Source organism: Silene latifolia, unplaced genomic scaffold (genome assembly GCF_048544455.1).
Source record: "Silene latifolia isolate original U9 population unplaced genomic scaffold, ASM4854445v1 scaffold_274, whole genome shotgun sequence".
NCBI classification, from domain to species: Eukaryota; Viridiplantae; Streptophyta; class Magnoliopsida; order Caryophyllales; family Caryophyllaceae; genus Silene; species Silene latifolia.
In genome coordinates, this window is record NW_027413216.1 from 94,034 (window position 1) to 110,071 (window position 16,038).

The 16,038-nt window shown below is 42.2% G+C and overlaps 1 protein-coding gene and 1 non-coding gene across 2 annotated transcripts; one reads left to right on the forward strand and one right to left on the reverse strand.

Annotated features, from left to right (window-relative positions):
* Window positions 1–11,024: 11,024 nt before the first annotated feature.
* LOC141639093 (uncharacterized) lies at window positions 11,025–11,726 on the reverse strand. Its single transcript, XM_074448280.1, has one exon. The coding sequence runs from the start codon at window positions 11,724–11,726 to the stop codon at window positions 11,025–11,027; it is 702 nt and encodes a 233-aa protein (XP_074304381.1).
* Window positions 11,727–15,519: 3,793 nt separating this feature from the next.
* Window positions 15,520–15,626, forward strand: LOC141639099 (small nucleolar RNA R71). The gene has a single exon (XR_012542365.1). It is a non-coding gene; the product is annotated as a small nucleolar RNA R71 (small nucleolar RNA).
* Window positions 15,627–16,038: the final 412 nt, after the last annotated feature.

A 16,038-nucleotide genomic window follows, 5' to 3' on the forward strand; every position in this document is an offset into this window, starting at 1 on the left:
GTTGCGATAGTAACTTATAATATCAATAAAATAATAGCTCTAAATAATACGGGTTGTTTTTCCAATAAAATTTCTATCTTATAATAATTATGATCACATAATAAAATTTCACATGTTATCAAAGACATTATGTTATATGAGTTTATTTTTTATTTTTTTTTCTATCAAATTTATATATTGTTATTTTATGAAATATGTTTTAATATTGTGACATTTATTTTATTTTCGTGAAGAATGTGAATACCCTCCAAGTTCAGTTTGGAATCAATGGTGAAGAAATATGTCTTGCCGACAGTGCAACAACTCACATTATACTTAAGAATAAGAAATATTTTTCTCATTTAGTGATAAGAAGGACTAGCGTGGGTACTATATCTGGTAGTACAAATATTATTGAAGGCTCCGGAAGAGCCAATATATTATTGCCTTGGGGAACGAAAATTGATATTATTGACGCATTATATTCTCCAATGTCTCAAAGGAATTTATTAAGTTTTAAAGATATACGCAATAATGGCTATCATATTAAGACAAATAATGAAGGAGATACTGAATTCCTTCAAATTACAAGTACATCCCAAAATGGGAAACATATACTGGTCAAATTGCCTACATTCTCCAGTGGCTTATACTATACGAAAATTAATACAATTGAAACACATATTACACTAAACCAGAAGTTTAGTGATAACCTAATAATTTGTCATGACCGATTAAGCCATCCCGGCTCGGTAATGATGCGAATAATTATGAAAAATTCTTGTGGACATTCACTAAAGAGCCAGCAGTCTCTTCCTAATAATTTTCCTTGTGCTGCTTGTTCACAAGGTAAGTTGATACTTCGTCCATCACCAGTTAAGATAAATTATGAATCTATCAATTTTCTGGAACGTATACAAGGGGATATATGTGGACCAATACACCCCCCATGTGGACCATTTAGATATTTTAGTGTTTCCATCGATGCATCGACTAGATGGTCACACATATCTTTGTTATCAACTCGCAACCTCGCATTTGCGAGATTACTTGCTCAATTGATAAAATTACGAGCACATTTTCCATATAATCCAATTAAGACTATTCCTCTTGATAATGCCGGTGAGTTTACATCTCAAGCTTTCAATGATTACTGCATGTCAATTGGAATAAATGTTGAACATCCTGTAGCACGTGTTGACACACAAAACGGTCTTGCAGAATCGTTAATTAAACGACTTCAGCTAATTTGCTAGACCATTACGTATGAAATCTAAACTCCCTATCTCTGCTTGGGGAAACGCAATACTACATGCAGCAGCACTAATTCGCATCAAGCCAACAAGTTATCATAAGTTCTCCCCATTTCAATTGGTTTTTGGTCAGGAACCAAATATTTCTCACCTTAGAATTTTTGAATGTGCAGTTTATGTCCCTATCGCTCCACCACAACGGACCAAAATGGGTCCTCAAAGAAGATTGAGAATATATGTAGGATTTGAATCCCCGTCAATAATAAAATATCTTGAGCCAACCACGGGTGATTTATTTACGGCTCGTTTTGCAGATTGTCAATTTAACGAGTCAGTTTTTCCATCCTTAGGGGGAGAAAATAAACAACTGGAAAAAGAAATAAAATGGCATGAATTATCAGTATCTCATCTTGATCCTCGTACAAAAGAATGTGAACTAGAAGTTCAAAAGATAATTCATTTACAAAGATTAGCAAATCAATTGCCAGATGCTTTTACTGACCCAAAAAGAGTGACTAAGTCACATATACCACCTGTAAATGCTCCATTTAAAATTGAGGTCCCGGAAGGACAAACTAAAATTGCTAATGAGTCTAGTACACGCCAGAAGCGTGGAAGACCAACTGGTTCCAAGGATAAAAATCCTAGAAAAAGAAAAGGAGCAAAGAATGATGATGGTCACATCGAGGATGTAATATATATACAAAAACCTCCAGAAGAGACTTTAGACATGACTGAAAATGAAGAGATCTCAATAAATTATATCATGTCTTGAATTATTTGGAATCGTAATGAAATAGACGTCGATGATATTTTCGCATGCAACGTTGCACTAGATGTTATGAAAAATGAAGAGGATCATGAACCAAAGTCCATTGAAATTTGTAGACAAAGAGATGATTGGCCAAAATGGAAAGAAGCAATTGAATCCGAATTGAAATCTCTTGAAAAGAGAAAAGTATTTGGACAAGTAGCCCGAACACCTGAAGGTGTAAAGCCAGTGGGATACAAATGGGTCTTTGTGCGGAAAAGAAATGAAAATGGCAAAATTGTGAGATATAAAGCTCGATTAGTTGCACAAGGGTTTTCACAAAGACCTGGTATTGATTATGAGGAGAGATATTCTCCTGTGGTGGATGCAACTACTTTTAGATTTCTTATTAGTCTGGCAATAAGAGAAGGTCTTGACTTACATTTGATGGACGTAGTCACAACTTACTTGTATGGCCCACTGGATACTGATATTTATATGAGACTACCAGAAGGATTTAAGTTGCCCGAAGCAACAAAGCATGGTTCTCGAGAATAGTTCTCTATCAGATTGAATAGATCTCTATATGGATTGAAACAATCCGGACGCATGTGGTATAACCGCCTCAGTGAATACCTATTGAAAGAAGGCTATAAGAATGATCATATTAGCCCATGCATTTTTATAAAGAGATTTGGATCCGGATTTGTTATAATTGCAGTGTATGTTGATAATTCAAATATAATCGGGACTCCTGCAGAGATTCCGGTAACAGTTGAATATTTAAAGAAAGAATTCGAAATGAAGGATCTTGGAAAGACAAAATTTTGTTTGGGTTTACAAATTGAACATTTAAATAGTGGAATTTTTGTGCATCAAACAGTATACACGGAAAAGGTATTAAATAAGTTTTGTATGGAAAAAGCACATCCTTTGAGCAACTCAATGGTGGTAAGGTCATGATGGGTAAGTTTTCAACGGTGGGGTCAACACACTTACCACCAACAATAATAACCCAATTTAGTTGTAAATCGGGGTCGAACACGAAGACGGCGGGGGTTTCCACTTAGCCTAACTAAGAGTCAAGTCTAGTCAAAAATGAAGGAAAAGGGTTTTGATTTTAACTACTAGAGCAACTAAATAAACGATTGAATGAAGATGAATACGATTGATTAAGAGACTAGGGTCTTCGGGGTCACCTAAATGAACTAAGGGCGACAAGTCGATAAAATAGTCTAAGGTGAGGGTTCGTCCTAGAGGCGGTTACCAACTTTCGTTGAGCAACAACTATTTCAAAACATGCAACAAGACCACCAACAAATTTTCATTCAAAGGAGGAATTAAGTTATTAAGACAAAAAGACACAAGCTTTCACTCACACAATTCGTCAAACACCTTGTATGCAATGCTAAGAAAGACAAATTTCTACACCAAACACTCAAAACTTATCAACTAATCATGCCCACTAATCCTATTTAGGCTCCCCCTAAACCCTAGAAGGGTAACTACTCACTCATGTTGGAGTTAATCATGCTAATAAGAGGAGAAGAACAAATAACATAAAGAGAAAACATGGAGATGATTATAGCAATTATAAGAGACAAAAACAAAATGTAAACAAATGATTAACAAGTAAATAAGAGAGGAGATATACCAACACAAGTAAAGGTGATTGCTTGATTGAATAATAAGAAGGAAAACCTTCAAAATCCCCCAATACAATCTTCAAAAACCAAGTGTAAACAATTGATTCTTACTAATACTAACTAATTTTACTAAGTAATTAATAATTATTAAGGAAAGATTAAGGCTTGATTAAGGAAAGATTACAATAAATATGGAAAGTTTTCAGATCTAGGGTTGTGTGTACAAAGGGTTTAAGGAGGTGGTATTTATAGTCTTGCCCAAGATTAAGAAGAAAAGAGGAGTAAAGAGGAGAAAAGCCCAATCTCGTCAGCTGGTGGGTTCTGCCAGTGGACCGGCTGCCGGCGCTCCTACCGGCAGGGCGGTCAAAATGCTTCAACTTTGGAATTTTAGCTGGCAAGTGTGTTCTGCCGGTGGACCAGCTGCCGGCCTGCCGGCAGAACACTACCTTCATAGTCTTCAAAATCCTTTGATGTTGCGTCTTGCCGGTGGACCGCCACGGTGCCTCAACCGTAGCGAGGTCAAGCCTCTTTTTCTCTTCCAATTCAATTTAATTCAGGCTTTGTGTTCTACGGTGGGGGTGCCGCCCTGCCCGCGCGTAACACAACACTCAGGTCATTTCTTCATTTTCTTTGGCAAGTCTGTGGGACGTGTTGCCGGTGGTTGACGGACCGCCTAGTCTCTCCGTGAGAACACAACGTTCAGCATTTTTCACCTCTTCTTCATGTAAAGGCATTGGAATGCCCTTTCTTGCCCCCAATTCCTCTATACTCGACTCGGTTCCTGCAAAGGGATACACAAAATAACAAGTACGGGGATTGGGCACAAAATGCAAGGAAAGGCACACGAAACCGACTCGATTTGAGTCGGAATGCATAAAAGAATGAGTGAAATTAGGTGTAAATAAATCATATATCAAACCTCCCCACACTTAAACCTTACTCGTCCTCGAGTAAGTCCAAAATCAATGTACAAGTCCCTACTATAATAGATATGGAGAGTGAGTGCACAATATAAGCATCACTTAACTAAGCTACTACCTAAGCCGATCGAGTATTAGCGCACTCAATGCCCCTTCAACTTACAATTTGACACTCATGAGGGAAAAGTGCCCTATTGCAAGGCAAGTTGGGTCTTGCTACAAAAATGCGATGCAACTATCATGAAAGCATGTAACCAAACAATAGAATGCATCTAACAAAATGGTCCACTTTACTCATCTAAGTGGCCGAATTTTCAAGCAACTAAACGTGGTCGTGGTCGGGAGTACCGTCTCAGAAGTTCCAATGGAGGTGCCAACCCCCTAAGCAAGACTCAAGCAACCCTCGTGTGACCAATGCTCAAGAAACACATTCAAGAGCGGGGAAAGGAGAAGTAGGCAAGTCCGCAGAGAATTACCGAACCGACACGAGATTCAACCAACGGGCCCATGACTAAGGGGACCTAGGCAACGACATCCTCGCGGTCTTCACTCGTCACTCAATGAAAGAACAAGGTGATTTTCGTGCAAAAAGTAACCAAAATCACTCTCCTAACTCGACTAGCGAAAACGTGCCCGCAATCTAATGTGTAAGATCGTTCTATGTCCAACGAAATGCAAACAAAAGTAAAGTGCACACGATATGAAGCAAAGGTTGTAACGGGGCGAGGGAGTAGGTCAAAACGGGATTGGTGCAAGCACCGTTTGGATATGTGGAGTTCAAATCAAGAATTGCCGACACATCATAACCCGTTTCTTATTGCAACACATGAGACACGTTTATTCCCTAACATAGCAAGGATCACCCAAACTATGCAAAAAATGCATAAACCCAACTCAAATTGGAAAAACTTTGAAAGTACTCCTCTTATTTCAACAAATGGTAACGTCTACACCGTAACAAAGGCTCGGTTTCCCAAACCATGCAAAAAATGTGTAAACCCGACTCATTTTGGAAAAACATCAATATGCCCTTTTATTTAGCAACGGCTTTTTGTACCCCGTTTAATGATGAGGAGGGGTGTTGCTCACCTTTTTGTTTTCTTGACAACAAAAATATACAACATGCACGACTTGATTTTTTTTTTATTTTCCACAACATTTTCACTTTTCTATTTTATTTTTCATTTCTTTTTCAAAACCTCTTATTTATATACAATGCCAAATATACACCGAATTCCGACCCGAGTGGACATGTACACTATCCACCATCAAGACCCAAATCACCTCCTACAACACAACTACAAGACCGACCAATTCTTGATTAAGGAAGGGTGGTTATGGGATGTAGCTATTTTGGTGGGTTTGCCAAATGAAAAGGCTAAAGCTCAAAGGGGGTGAAACAAAAAGGGAAATAATGAAAGGGACAAAACAAGGCTATTTGGCTATGTGAGGTTCATACAAACTGATTTTCCTTCATATCACGTGCACAAAATGTAATGCAATTTCACGGTCTAAGGACAAAACGACACACTTATGCGTCTTGATGTGACACGCCTCGTGAGGAGGCCTACTCTCAAACCTAGATGAGGGCGGGGTATGAATGTACCCACCCTAGGAGGCTCTACCCTTACCTTTGAGTAGCTAAGTCGAGCCTTAGGTCTAGCCTACGGCCCTAGGTCTCACAAGGTCGGTCCAAACTCATTGGTCAAGCCCGCTTCCCTCGGCTAACTAAGAGGTCACGGGTGCGAGTCACGGGGAGGGGAAAGGCACAATTGGACGCATAACTCATCACGGGGGTACTTGGTTCCTTTCCTAGACCACATTCATGCAAAACATTTATATACAAACGGATGTGAAACTTTAAAAACAAACATATATATACAAGAACATATGCACGCGAGAATCGAAATTGAACACAAGGTAAACATGCAACAACTTTGACTAATCCTAGCAACACATCAACACCAACAATCCACAAGTTCCCCAAGGGAACATCCAAGGCACAAAATCCCATTCTCCTTCATATATTCAAGAGATAAAAAGAAAGAACGGTAAAGGAGTAAGAGATTAGAATGAGTTTACCAAGCGTCTTCTAGCTCCTTTTTTACTCGAATGGTCGATGTCTATGCCAAAGGTTAGCCAACAAACAACATATATATACAATGCAATGTTTTTGTAATTTTTGAAATTTTTCAATTTTTAGGCATTTTTTTGAATTTTTATCAAATTTAAAGGTATATACAAATATAAACAAATATTCACAAAGTGGATATTTCCCTCCCCACACTTAAACATTACTCGTCCCCGAGTAAGTCTCCAAGGGAACAAGTCTAGGGAGAGAATAGGTAAAAGAAAGGAACATATTTTTGTATTTTTGAAATTTTTGAAAATAGAAATAACATATTTTTGAGTTTTTTTTTTAAGGCCCTCCCCACACTTATTCATTTACATGGTAGGGCAAGTTGGAAAATTAAAAGAACTTGTTTTTGGATTTTTAAATATTTGAAAAGAAAAAACATGTTTTTGTATTTTTAAATTGGTGGAATTTCCTCCCCACACTTATTTATTTACATATTTCAATGGAAATAAATATGTGGAGGAAATTCGAAAATGAAATACGTGTTTTTGGTGATTTTTGATTTTTCAAATTTTTAGTGGTTTTTTTCAAATAAGCATGCAATGCATGATCTAACCTATATGCAATATTGAAATACAATGCAAGCTATACTATATGAATGCAATAACTAAATGTGACAATATATTACAAATTTGAAATCTAATGCAATCCTATATGAATGCAACTAAGTGAATTTCTAACTAAATGCATGCGAAAAATTAAACATGAATGAGAGAATTTGGATTAAGGGAAGAGGTCATACTTGTCATTTTGGATTGAAAAGGGAGGAGATTGGGCCGCCAACTCGGCCTCTCGGGACTATGAGTCCATCTCATCATCATCATCATTATCTCCGGTACTAAACTCGGAGCCGTGAATCAAGTCATCGGAGTTGAAGGTGAAGTTACCTCCACTACCGCCGCCCATGAGACCTCCGGTGAAGTCTCCACTCATGTTCATCACACCGCCATCACCTCCCGTAGTAGCATCTCCCATAAAGGCCCCACCGGACCCCGAAGCACCCACATCACTAGCAAAGTAGGGCCGAACGCCCCCTACCCAATGGGCGTTATGCCCCTCCGGTGGAAAGATAGGGGCGGAAAAGTAGTCCGGTTGGAGGTTAAGACCTCCGTGGACCATCAACCCATCCGCTATCGGGTAGTTCCCATCGGGCCATGCAAAGTAGGAAGGGTGAGGGGCATCAAAGGGCACGTAATCCCGTCTACAAAAGTCGTCGTAGATCGGGTACGTACCGGTGGCTTGATCATAGTAAATACGGTCCAATTTCCGCCCCATAATATCCCTCTCACTAGCGGCCTTGGCCGAGGCAATATCCATCCTCTCCATCCACTCGGTAAGAGAAGGTGGTAAGGGAGGATAGGAAGGTTGGCTCGAGGAAGACCCCTCACCTTGTTGAAATTGCCACGGTGGAGGTTGATGAGTTTGAGGCATTTGGTATTGGAGGGAGGAAGGAGTGTCCACTCGACGGTCCCGTGAATATACACGTGGAACATTAGGGGGGGTTGTTCCGAGGATGCCTCCGCTTCAATCGGGAGGAGGTAATCTTCCTTATCTTTCTCAATTTTGTTGGCGGTGACATTGGGAAGCCGGATAGAATTCTTGTAACTTATTTGCCAATACTCATGGCCGTCAAGGGGGTTCACTTTGAGCCACTCAAGCTTGGTGGTCAAGTAATGCTTGGTTAAATAAGTGTCTCCAGGCAAGTAATTCATGGTAGAAAGGTCTACCGGACGGTCTAAATTTCGGGCAATCCGGGTGATGATGCCACCCACATGTATTGGGACTTTTTGCCCCGGAGAACTTGAAATCTTTGACAAATGAATGGCAAGGTGGTGAGCCACATTAATTCTAAAGGCGGTGGGTTTTGTAAACAAGTAGGACCCCAAAATTTCAAGTTCGTTGGTCCGAAAAACCCACGGCTCATCCACCGCAAGAATGGTGCATCCCATACATCTATGCCACACCCGAATGACGGGGTTGTGGCAACTAATTGCGGGCCTTTTCACCCCAACTTTATCCTCTATGCCCGAAATCGCCTTCCACACTCGGGAATAATGAAAATCAGTGGGTGGGTTATGTGATGGTGCATTTTCCAACCCAAACATGCTAGCCAACCGACCCAACTTAATATTGTGCTCCCGGTTCATAAGGCGGAAACTAAGGGTAGCCACCAAATTCGTTTGTCGGTGTTTTGTAATCCGCAAACTACTCAAAAATTTTCAAGTGATACGAGAGTAAGTATATTCATGCATTGTAAATATTTCCCTCATGCCACACCCCGTAAAGAGAGCTTCCGTCTCCCTAGCTAACCCTAGGGCCGACAAGGATGGATGATGTAAAAACTTAGTGGGGGTTAGGGGACGATTTTTAAATAGAATAAACTTACCCTTTTGAGTTTGGGTGGCAAACTCAACCGTAGGAAAATCCGAGTTGGGATTTGTGTCATTGGCGGCTCGAGCAATCAACTCCGCTTGGTCCCTTGCAACATCCGCTCTAGTCCTTCTTCCCGACATTGTGAAGATTAGAGGAGATTGGTGAAGGTAGGGGGAAGTTTGGTGGAGATTTGAGGGAGTTAGGGTTGAAAAGGGGGGGAAAATGAGGAGGAAATGAAGGAGGAAGAATGAAGAAAGAATGAGGAATGAATTGTGTCGTGAGGTTTTAATTTGGTCTGATGGGTGCGTTGTGCCGGTAAGTGAACCGGCAGCCGGTCCGCCGGCTGAGCACCCCTTCATGTTTTTCAATTTTTGCGAAATTTTCCTCAAGAATTTTGACCTCGCTACCGGTGGACGGACCGGCTGCCGGTCCACCGGTAGAACACTCCCCTCAATTGAAATTTCCCTCTACCAGGTGTGTCCTGCCGGTGAGCCGGCTGCCGGCCTATCGTCAGAACACCACTCCACTCATAAAATCTACTTCCCAACATTTTGCTATGAGTGCTCTGCCGGTGAGCCGGCTGCCGGCCTCCCGGCAGAGTACTCCTCTTTACCAAGTTTTCGACTTTTTCTTCAAGCCATCAGGTGTGTCCAGCCGGTGGGCCGGCTGCCGGCCTGCCGGTAGAACACACTTCACAGCATAAATTCTTCATTTTTCATCTTTTACAGGTGTGTCATGCCGGTGAGCCGGCTGCCGGCCTACCGGCAGAACACAACATTCCTTCAATTTTCAACAAATTAATTTGGCCTCGCTACCGGTAAAGGCACCGGCTGCCGGCCTACCGGCAGGGCACTACACTCAGCTCTTTTTCACTTGTTTTCCTTCAACTTGCTCAATTTTTCTTTAACTCGTAATTCGAGCTTTTTCGTTGACCTCTGGATTCGTGTTTTCCACATCTACGCTGACGCATCATGTCGGGATTTCGGGTCAACGAAAATAAAGCTTGTTTTCTTCAAATGTGACCTCCGTCACCAATCCAAATTTGACAAAGTATGGTTCCAAATCTCTCACTATCTACCTAGAATGCATGCTTTGTACAAGTGGTGGTTCTTGAGGAACTCCACCAAACCAAATCACTTTCAAGGTTTTCAATTTGCCCTCTCTTCGGGGAGGGGTTCCCCGAGATAGAGCACTTCAATTGGACCTTTGTTGTCACCGTCATAGTAGCGCTTGATTCTTTGACCATTGACCCGAAAGGTACCTCCTTCCTCGCTCCAAAGCTCAAAGGCACCATAGGGGAATATCTTCATCACTTTAAAGGGTCCCGACCACCTTGATTTGAGCTTGCCCGGAAATACCTTGATCTTGGAATTGAAAAGGAGAACGAGGTCTCCAACACTTATCTCTTTCTTCATGATCTTGCCATCATGCCATTTCTTCGTTTGGTCTTTATAGATTTTGGAGCTCTCATAAGCCTCCAATCTCAATTCCTCAAGCTCATTCATTTGGAGAAAACGTATTTCTCCGGCGGCATCAAAGTCAAAATTCATTTCTTTAAGAGCCCACCAAGCCTTGTGTTCTAGCTCAACCGGCAAGTGACAAGCTTTCCCGTACACAAGCTTATATGGGGTGGTGCCAAGGGGTGTCTTGAAGGCGGTTCTCAATGCCCATAAGACATCCGGGAGCTTTTGGGACCAATCTTTCCGGCTCTTGTTTGTGACTTTCTCTAAAATGGCTTTAATTTGGCGGTTAGAAACCTCCACTTGCCCACTAGTTTGAGGGTGGTAGGCAAGGGCGGTTTTATGCCGCACACCATGTGATTCAAGTAGAGCTTTGAAAGTACTTTTGCAAAAATGAGATCCGCCATCACTTATGACTACTCTTGGTGTTCCGAACCTTGGGAAAATCGTGCCTTTGAAAAGCTTCATCACAACCTTGCTATCATTGGTGGGGGCGGCTACCGCTTCAATCCATTTGGAAACATAATCCACCGCGACCAAGATGTATTCGTTTCCACAAGAGTTGGGAAAGGGTCCCATGAAGTCTATGCCCCCAACAATCAAAAAGCTCAATTTCCAATATATTAGTCAAGGGCATTTCACTCCTCTTCCCAATGTTCCCAACCCTTTGGCAAGCATCACAAGATTTAACCAAGTAGTGGATGTCTTTGAACATGGAGGGCCAATAAAACCCACCTTGGAGGATCTTGGCAATGGTCCTAGAGGTGGCCAAGTGTCCCCCATAGGCGGAATTGTGGACTTGGTCGACAATCTCCAAGCCCTCCTCTCTTGAAACACATCTCCGGAACATTCCATCCCCACACTTGCGGAACAAATGTGGGTCATTCCAAAAGTATCTTTTAGCATCATTCCTCAACTTCCGCCTTTCTCTTTGTTCCATTTCATCCGGCAAGAAACCACTCACAATGTAGTTTACAAGATTCGCAAACCAAGGGGCTTTGATGCCAACTTCCATGAGCCCATCATCCCGTAACCATTCATTTATGGGTCCACTCTTGTCTTGTATCCCATGATCTTCAACGGTCAATCTTGATAGGTGATCGGCTACAACATTTTCCGATCCGGCCTTATCCTTAATCTCTAAATCAAATTCTTGGAGAAGTAGGACCCATCTCAAGAGTCGGGGTTTTGCATCTTTCTTAACCATCAATTGTCTCAAGGCGGTGTGATCGGAGTAAACCACCACCTTAGACCCAACAAGGTATTGCCGAAACTTTTCAACGGCATGAACAATAGCTAGCATCTCCTTTTCGGTTGTAGCTTAGCCACATTGTGTTGGGTCAAGGGTCTTGCTTATGTAATAGATCACATGATGCTTTCTATCCACCACTTGCCCAAGCACCGCTCCAACCGCGAAGTCCGAAGCATCACACATTATCTCGAAAGGAAGGCTCCAATCCGGTCCCGGATTATGGGAGCCGTCACCAATGCGTTCTTCAACCTATGAAAAGCCTCAAGACAAGATTCATTAAACACAAAGGGGGCATCTTTAAGGAGTAATGAGGTCAATGGTTTTGCTATCTTTGAAAAATCTTTGATGAAACGCCTATAGAATCCGGCGTGGCCTAGAAAACTTCTCACTCCCTTAACATTGGAAGGAGGTGACAAGTTCTCTATAACGGCAACCTTAGCACCATCGACTTCAATACCCCTACTATAGACAATGTGACCGAGTACAACCCCTTTCTCTACCATAAAATGGCATTTTTCCCAATTAAGGACGAGGTTGTGCTCCTCACATCTCTTCAACACACTAGTCAAGTTCTCAAGACCATGATCGAATGAGTCTCCATGGACACTAAAGTCGTCCATGAAGACCTCCATGCTTTTCTCTAGAAAGTCCGAAAAGATTGCCATCATGCACCTTTGAAAGGTGTCGGGCGCATTACAAAGCCCGAATGGCATCCTACGGTAGGCATAAACTCATATTGGGCAAGTGAAGGTCGTCTTCTCTTGGTCATCCGGGTGGATGGGAACTTGGAAAAACCCGGAATAACCGTCTAAGAAGCAATAGTATGCATGGCCCGCAAGCCTTTCTAGCATTTGGTCAATGAAGGGAATCGGGAAGTGGTCTTTTAGGGTGGCGGCATTGAGCTTGCGATAGTCAATACACATTCGCCACCCGGTCACGGGTCTAGTAGGTAGGGTGGTGCCATCCTCTTGTTCAACCATTTGCACCCTCCCTTTCTTTGGTACCACGTGAACCGGACTAACCCATTTACTATCGGTTATTTGGTATATAATACCGGCCTCTAGAAGTTTCAACACTTCACTTTTTACCACTTCGGCCATCTTTGGGTTAATCTGCCTAAGACCGTCAACCTTGGGTTTACTCCCCTCTTCCAAAACTATTTTGTGCATGCACAAACTCGGACTTAAGCCCTTGATGTCGTCAATGTTATACCCAAGTGCCCCTCTATGATTTTTCAAGATTTGCAAAAGCCTCTTTTCTTGGGGCTCACTTAGGTTAGCATTAATTATCACCGGGAAAGCCTCTCCCTCATCAAGAAAAGAATACTTGAGGGAGGGAGGAAGAGTTTTGAGTTGTACCTTTGGAGGGAGAAATCCCTCCACTTTCTTCAATAGTTCCTCATCGACTTCATGGTCCTCCTTGATGGCCTCATCGTGCAAGGAGATTTGAAAAACTTCTTCCATCTCCGCTTCTTCACGGGCTACCTCTTGTACCACTTCATCTACCAACTCAATCGTGCTCAACCTTTCCATCTTCGGTCCTTTCATCAAACTAGGTAGGTTAAACTCGACATTATTGCCCTCGATTTGGAAGGTTAGCCTCCCATTCTTCACATCTATGAGAACTCCTCCGGTAGCCAAAAATGGCCTACCTAGGATGATGGGGGTGTGGCTATTCTCCGGAATATCGAGGACAACAAAATCGGTGGGAATCAAAAGCTAACCAACTTTGACGGGTACGTCTTCAAGCACCCCCATAGGGCGCTTGACGGACCTATCCGCCAATTGGAGAGTCATAGTGGTGGGGACAAGGGCTTGAATGCCAATCCTTTTTGCAACTTTCAAAGGAATAACCCTCACACTTGCTCCCAAATCACAAAGAGCTCTTGATATAGGAACACCACCAACTACACATGGGATTGAAAAGCTTCCCGGGTCACCAAGTTTAGGAGGCATTTTATTAAGGATATGAGCACTACATGCCTCTTCCATAGCCACTATTTCTTGGTCACCCAAGACTCTTTTCTTTGTCAAAATATCTTTCAAAAATTTTGAGTAGGTTGGCATGTTCATAATCACCTCCGTAAAGGGTAGGGTAACCTCAAGTTTCTCAAGCATATCACAAAACTTGGAATACTTAAGGTTTTCCCTACTCTTTATGGCTCTTGAAGGGTAAGGGATTTGAGGAACAAGTTGAGAATTGGAAGATACCTTTGGAGGATCCGAATTCTTTGTTACCTTTTTAGAGCGTTGCAAAGGTACTTCTTTAATAACTTCCTCCTCATAAGGGAGGTCTTCCACATATCCATCAACATCCCTATCCACTTGAATTCCACTTCTTGACGAATCTTCACAAACTTTCTTCCCTTTTCTTGTCTTCACTAGCTTTACCCGATGGTTCAATGGGTGAGATTTCCTCTTCACCATTCATTTCCAACTCATCCCCCTTGGGATCTTCTTCAACTTCATCCTCAAGATCTTTGTAAGGGTCCTCAAGCTCTACACCGCTCCTCAACACTACCGCATGAGCATGGTGGCTATTTGAGGCATCCTTGGAGCTTTGTCCTTGGGCCAATAGACCATCGGGCGGCCTTTGAGGGTTAGCCATAGCATGAGAGGCCATCCTTGACTCCATTTCCCTCATGTCTTTAAGGAAGGTAGCCCTCAAGTTTGCTTGTTCTTGTTGGGTTGCCTTGGCAAAGTTAGCCATCTCTTGACTATGTTGGAGTTGCATGCCCTTTATCATCTTCAAGAGCTCATTTTGAGGGAGCTCTCCTTGGGGTTCTTGGTAAGGTTGGTTGGCTATGGGTAAAGGGAACCCATAGTCATACCGATTGTTGGAACTTTGGTTGTTGTTGCTTTGTCCCCCTTGGAAGTTAGCTCTAGGACCATTGTTGTTGAAGTTTGATCCTTGACCTTGTTCTTGAAACCCTTGAACATACCCTTGCCCAAATCCTTGGTTTGCTTGGTTCACTTGACTCCCTTGGTAAAACCCTTGGTTGCTTTAGTTTCCACCAAAATCTTGGTATCCTTGTTGTTGGTTGCCATAGTTTTGGGTTTGATTGTTGCTTGACCATTGGATTTGATTTCCGGGATTGTTTCTTGGGTTGGGGAAAATTCCCCTTGGTTGAGCAAAACCGGGTGGATTGTTTTGGGCTTGTGATTGGAGATGTTGGGGGTTTTGAACATTGGTGCTTTTGTAACTAAAGTTGGGGTGGTTCTTTAAACCGGGGTGGTAGAAATTGGTATTTGGATTGTAGACGTTTGGGTTGTTGTAGGGTGGCCTTGGTGGTCTAGGATTGTTGTTAAAACTTTGAAAAGCGTTAACCTCTTCAGCATTCTCTTCATAGGCACCATTGTAATTGTTGGCACACAATTCATATGTATGACCACTCCCTCCACAAAGCTCACAACTTGAACCTTGAACCACTTCCTCCATGGGTGGCCCATGTGAGGTCGCGGCTTGGTTTACTTGATTTCTTTGAAACTTCTCAAATTGCTTTGTGAGCAAATCGATCTTGGCATTTGTCTCGGAGTTGGAGGAGTTTTCCTTAGGAAACTTCCCATTCCTTCTTAGCATGTTTCCTCTAGACCCATAATTTGCTTCCGAATCCACCATCTTCTTGATCAATGTCATACCTTCCTCATCACTCAAATGATCAAATCCTCCCCCCGCAGAGGCATTTACCATTTCCTTAGTCCTTGGTAGCAAAGTTTGAAAGAATGTTTGAGTAATATACCATTCCGGTATTCCATGATGGGGACAACTTGCAATCAAGTCTTGGTATTGGTCCCAAGCTTTACCTAAAGATTCCCCGTCTTCTTGTTGAAATGTGTGAATCTCGTTACGGAGCATGGCGGTCTTTGATGAACGGTAGTATTTGGCCATGAATGCCTTAGCTAAGTCATCCCATATCGTGAAAGTATCCGGTGGGTGAATTTTCAACCATCGGTCCGCCTTTCACGTTAAAGAAAACGGGAACAACATCATTCTCAAAGTGTCTTTGGACACCCCATTCTTCTACATCATTGAAACTTTCCTTTTAAACTTCCGGAGGTGAGCATGGGCATCCTCTTCAATATGTCCCCCAAACAAGTCCTTCTCAACTAACCCGACTTGGGCGGGATGCATTTCAAAGTTGTTTGGGGCCAAGATGCCAAAATTGATGGGGTTGCATGAATCATTATGGTTGGGCCGGTTATGATCTCTAAGAGCCATTTGTGGTGGAGGATTTTGAAGGAAATGTAGATCTATATACATACTAACA

Excerpts from the sequence above, each read along its gene's own strand:
- LOC141639093 (XM_074448280.1), bottom strand. The coding sequence starts at position 11,726 with ATGGTTAAGAAAGATGCAAAACCCCGACTCTTGAGATGGGTCCTACTT.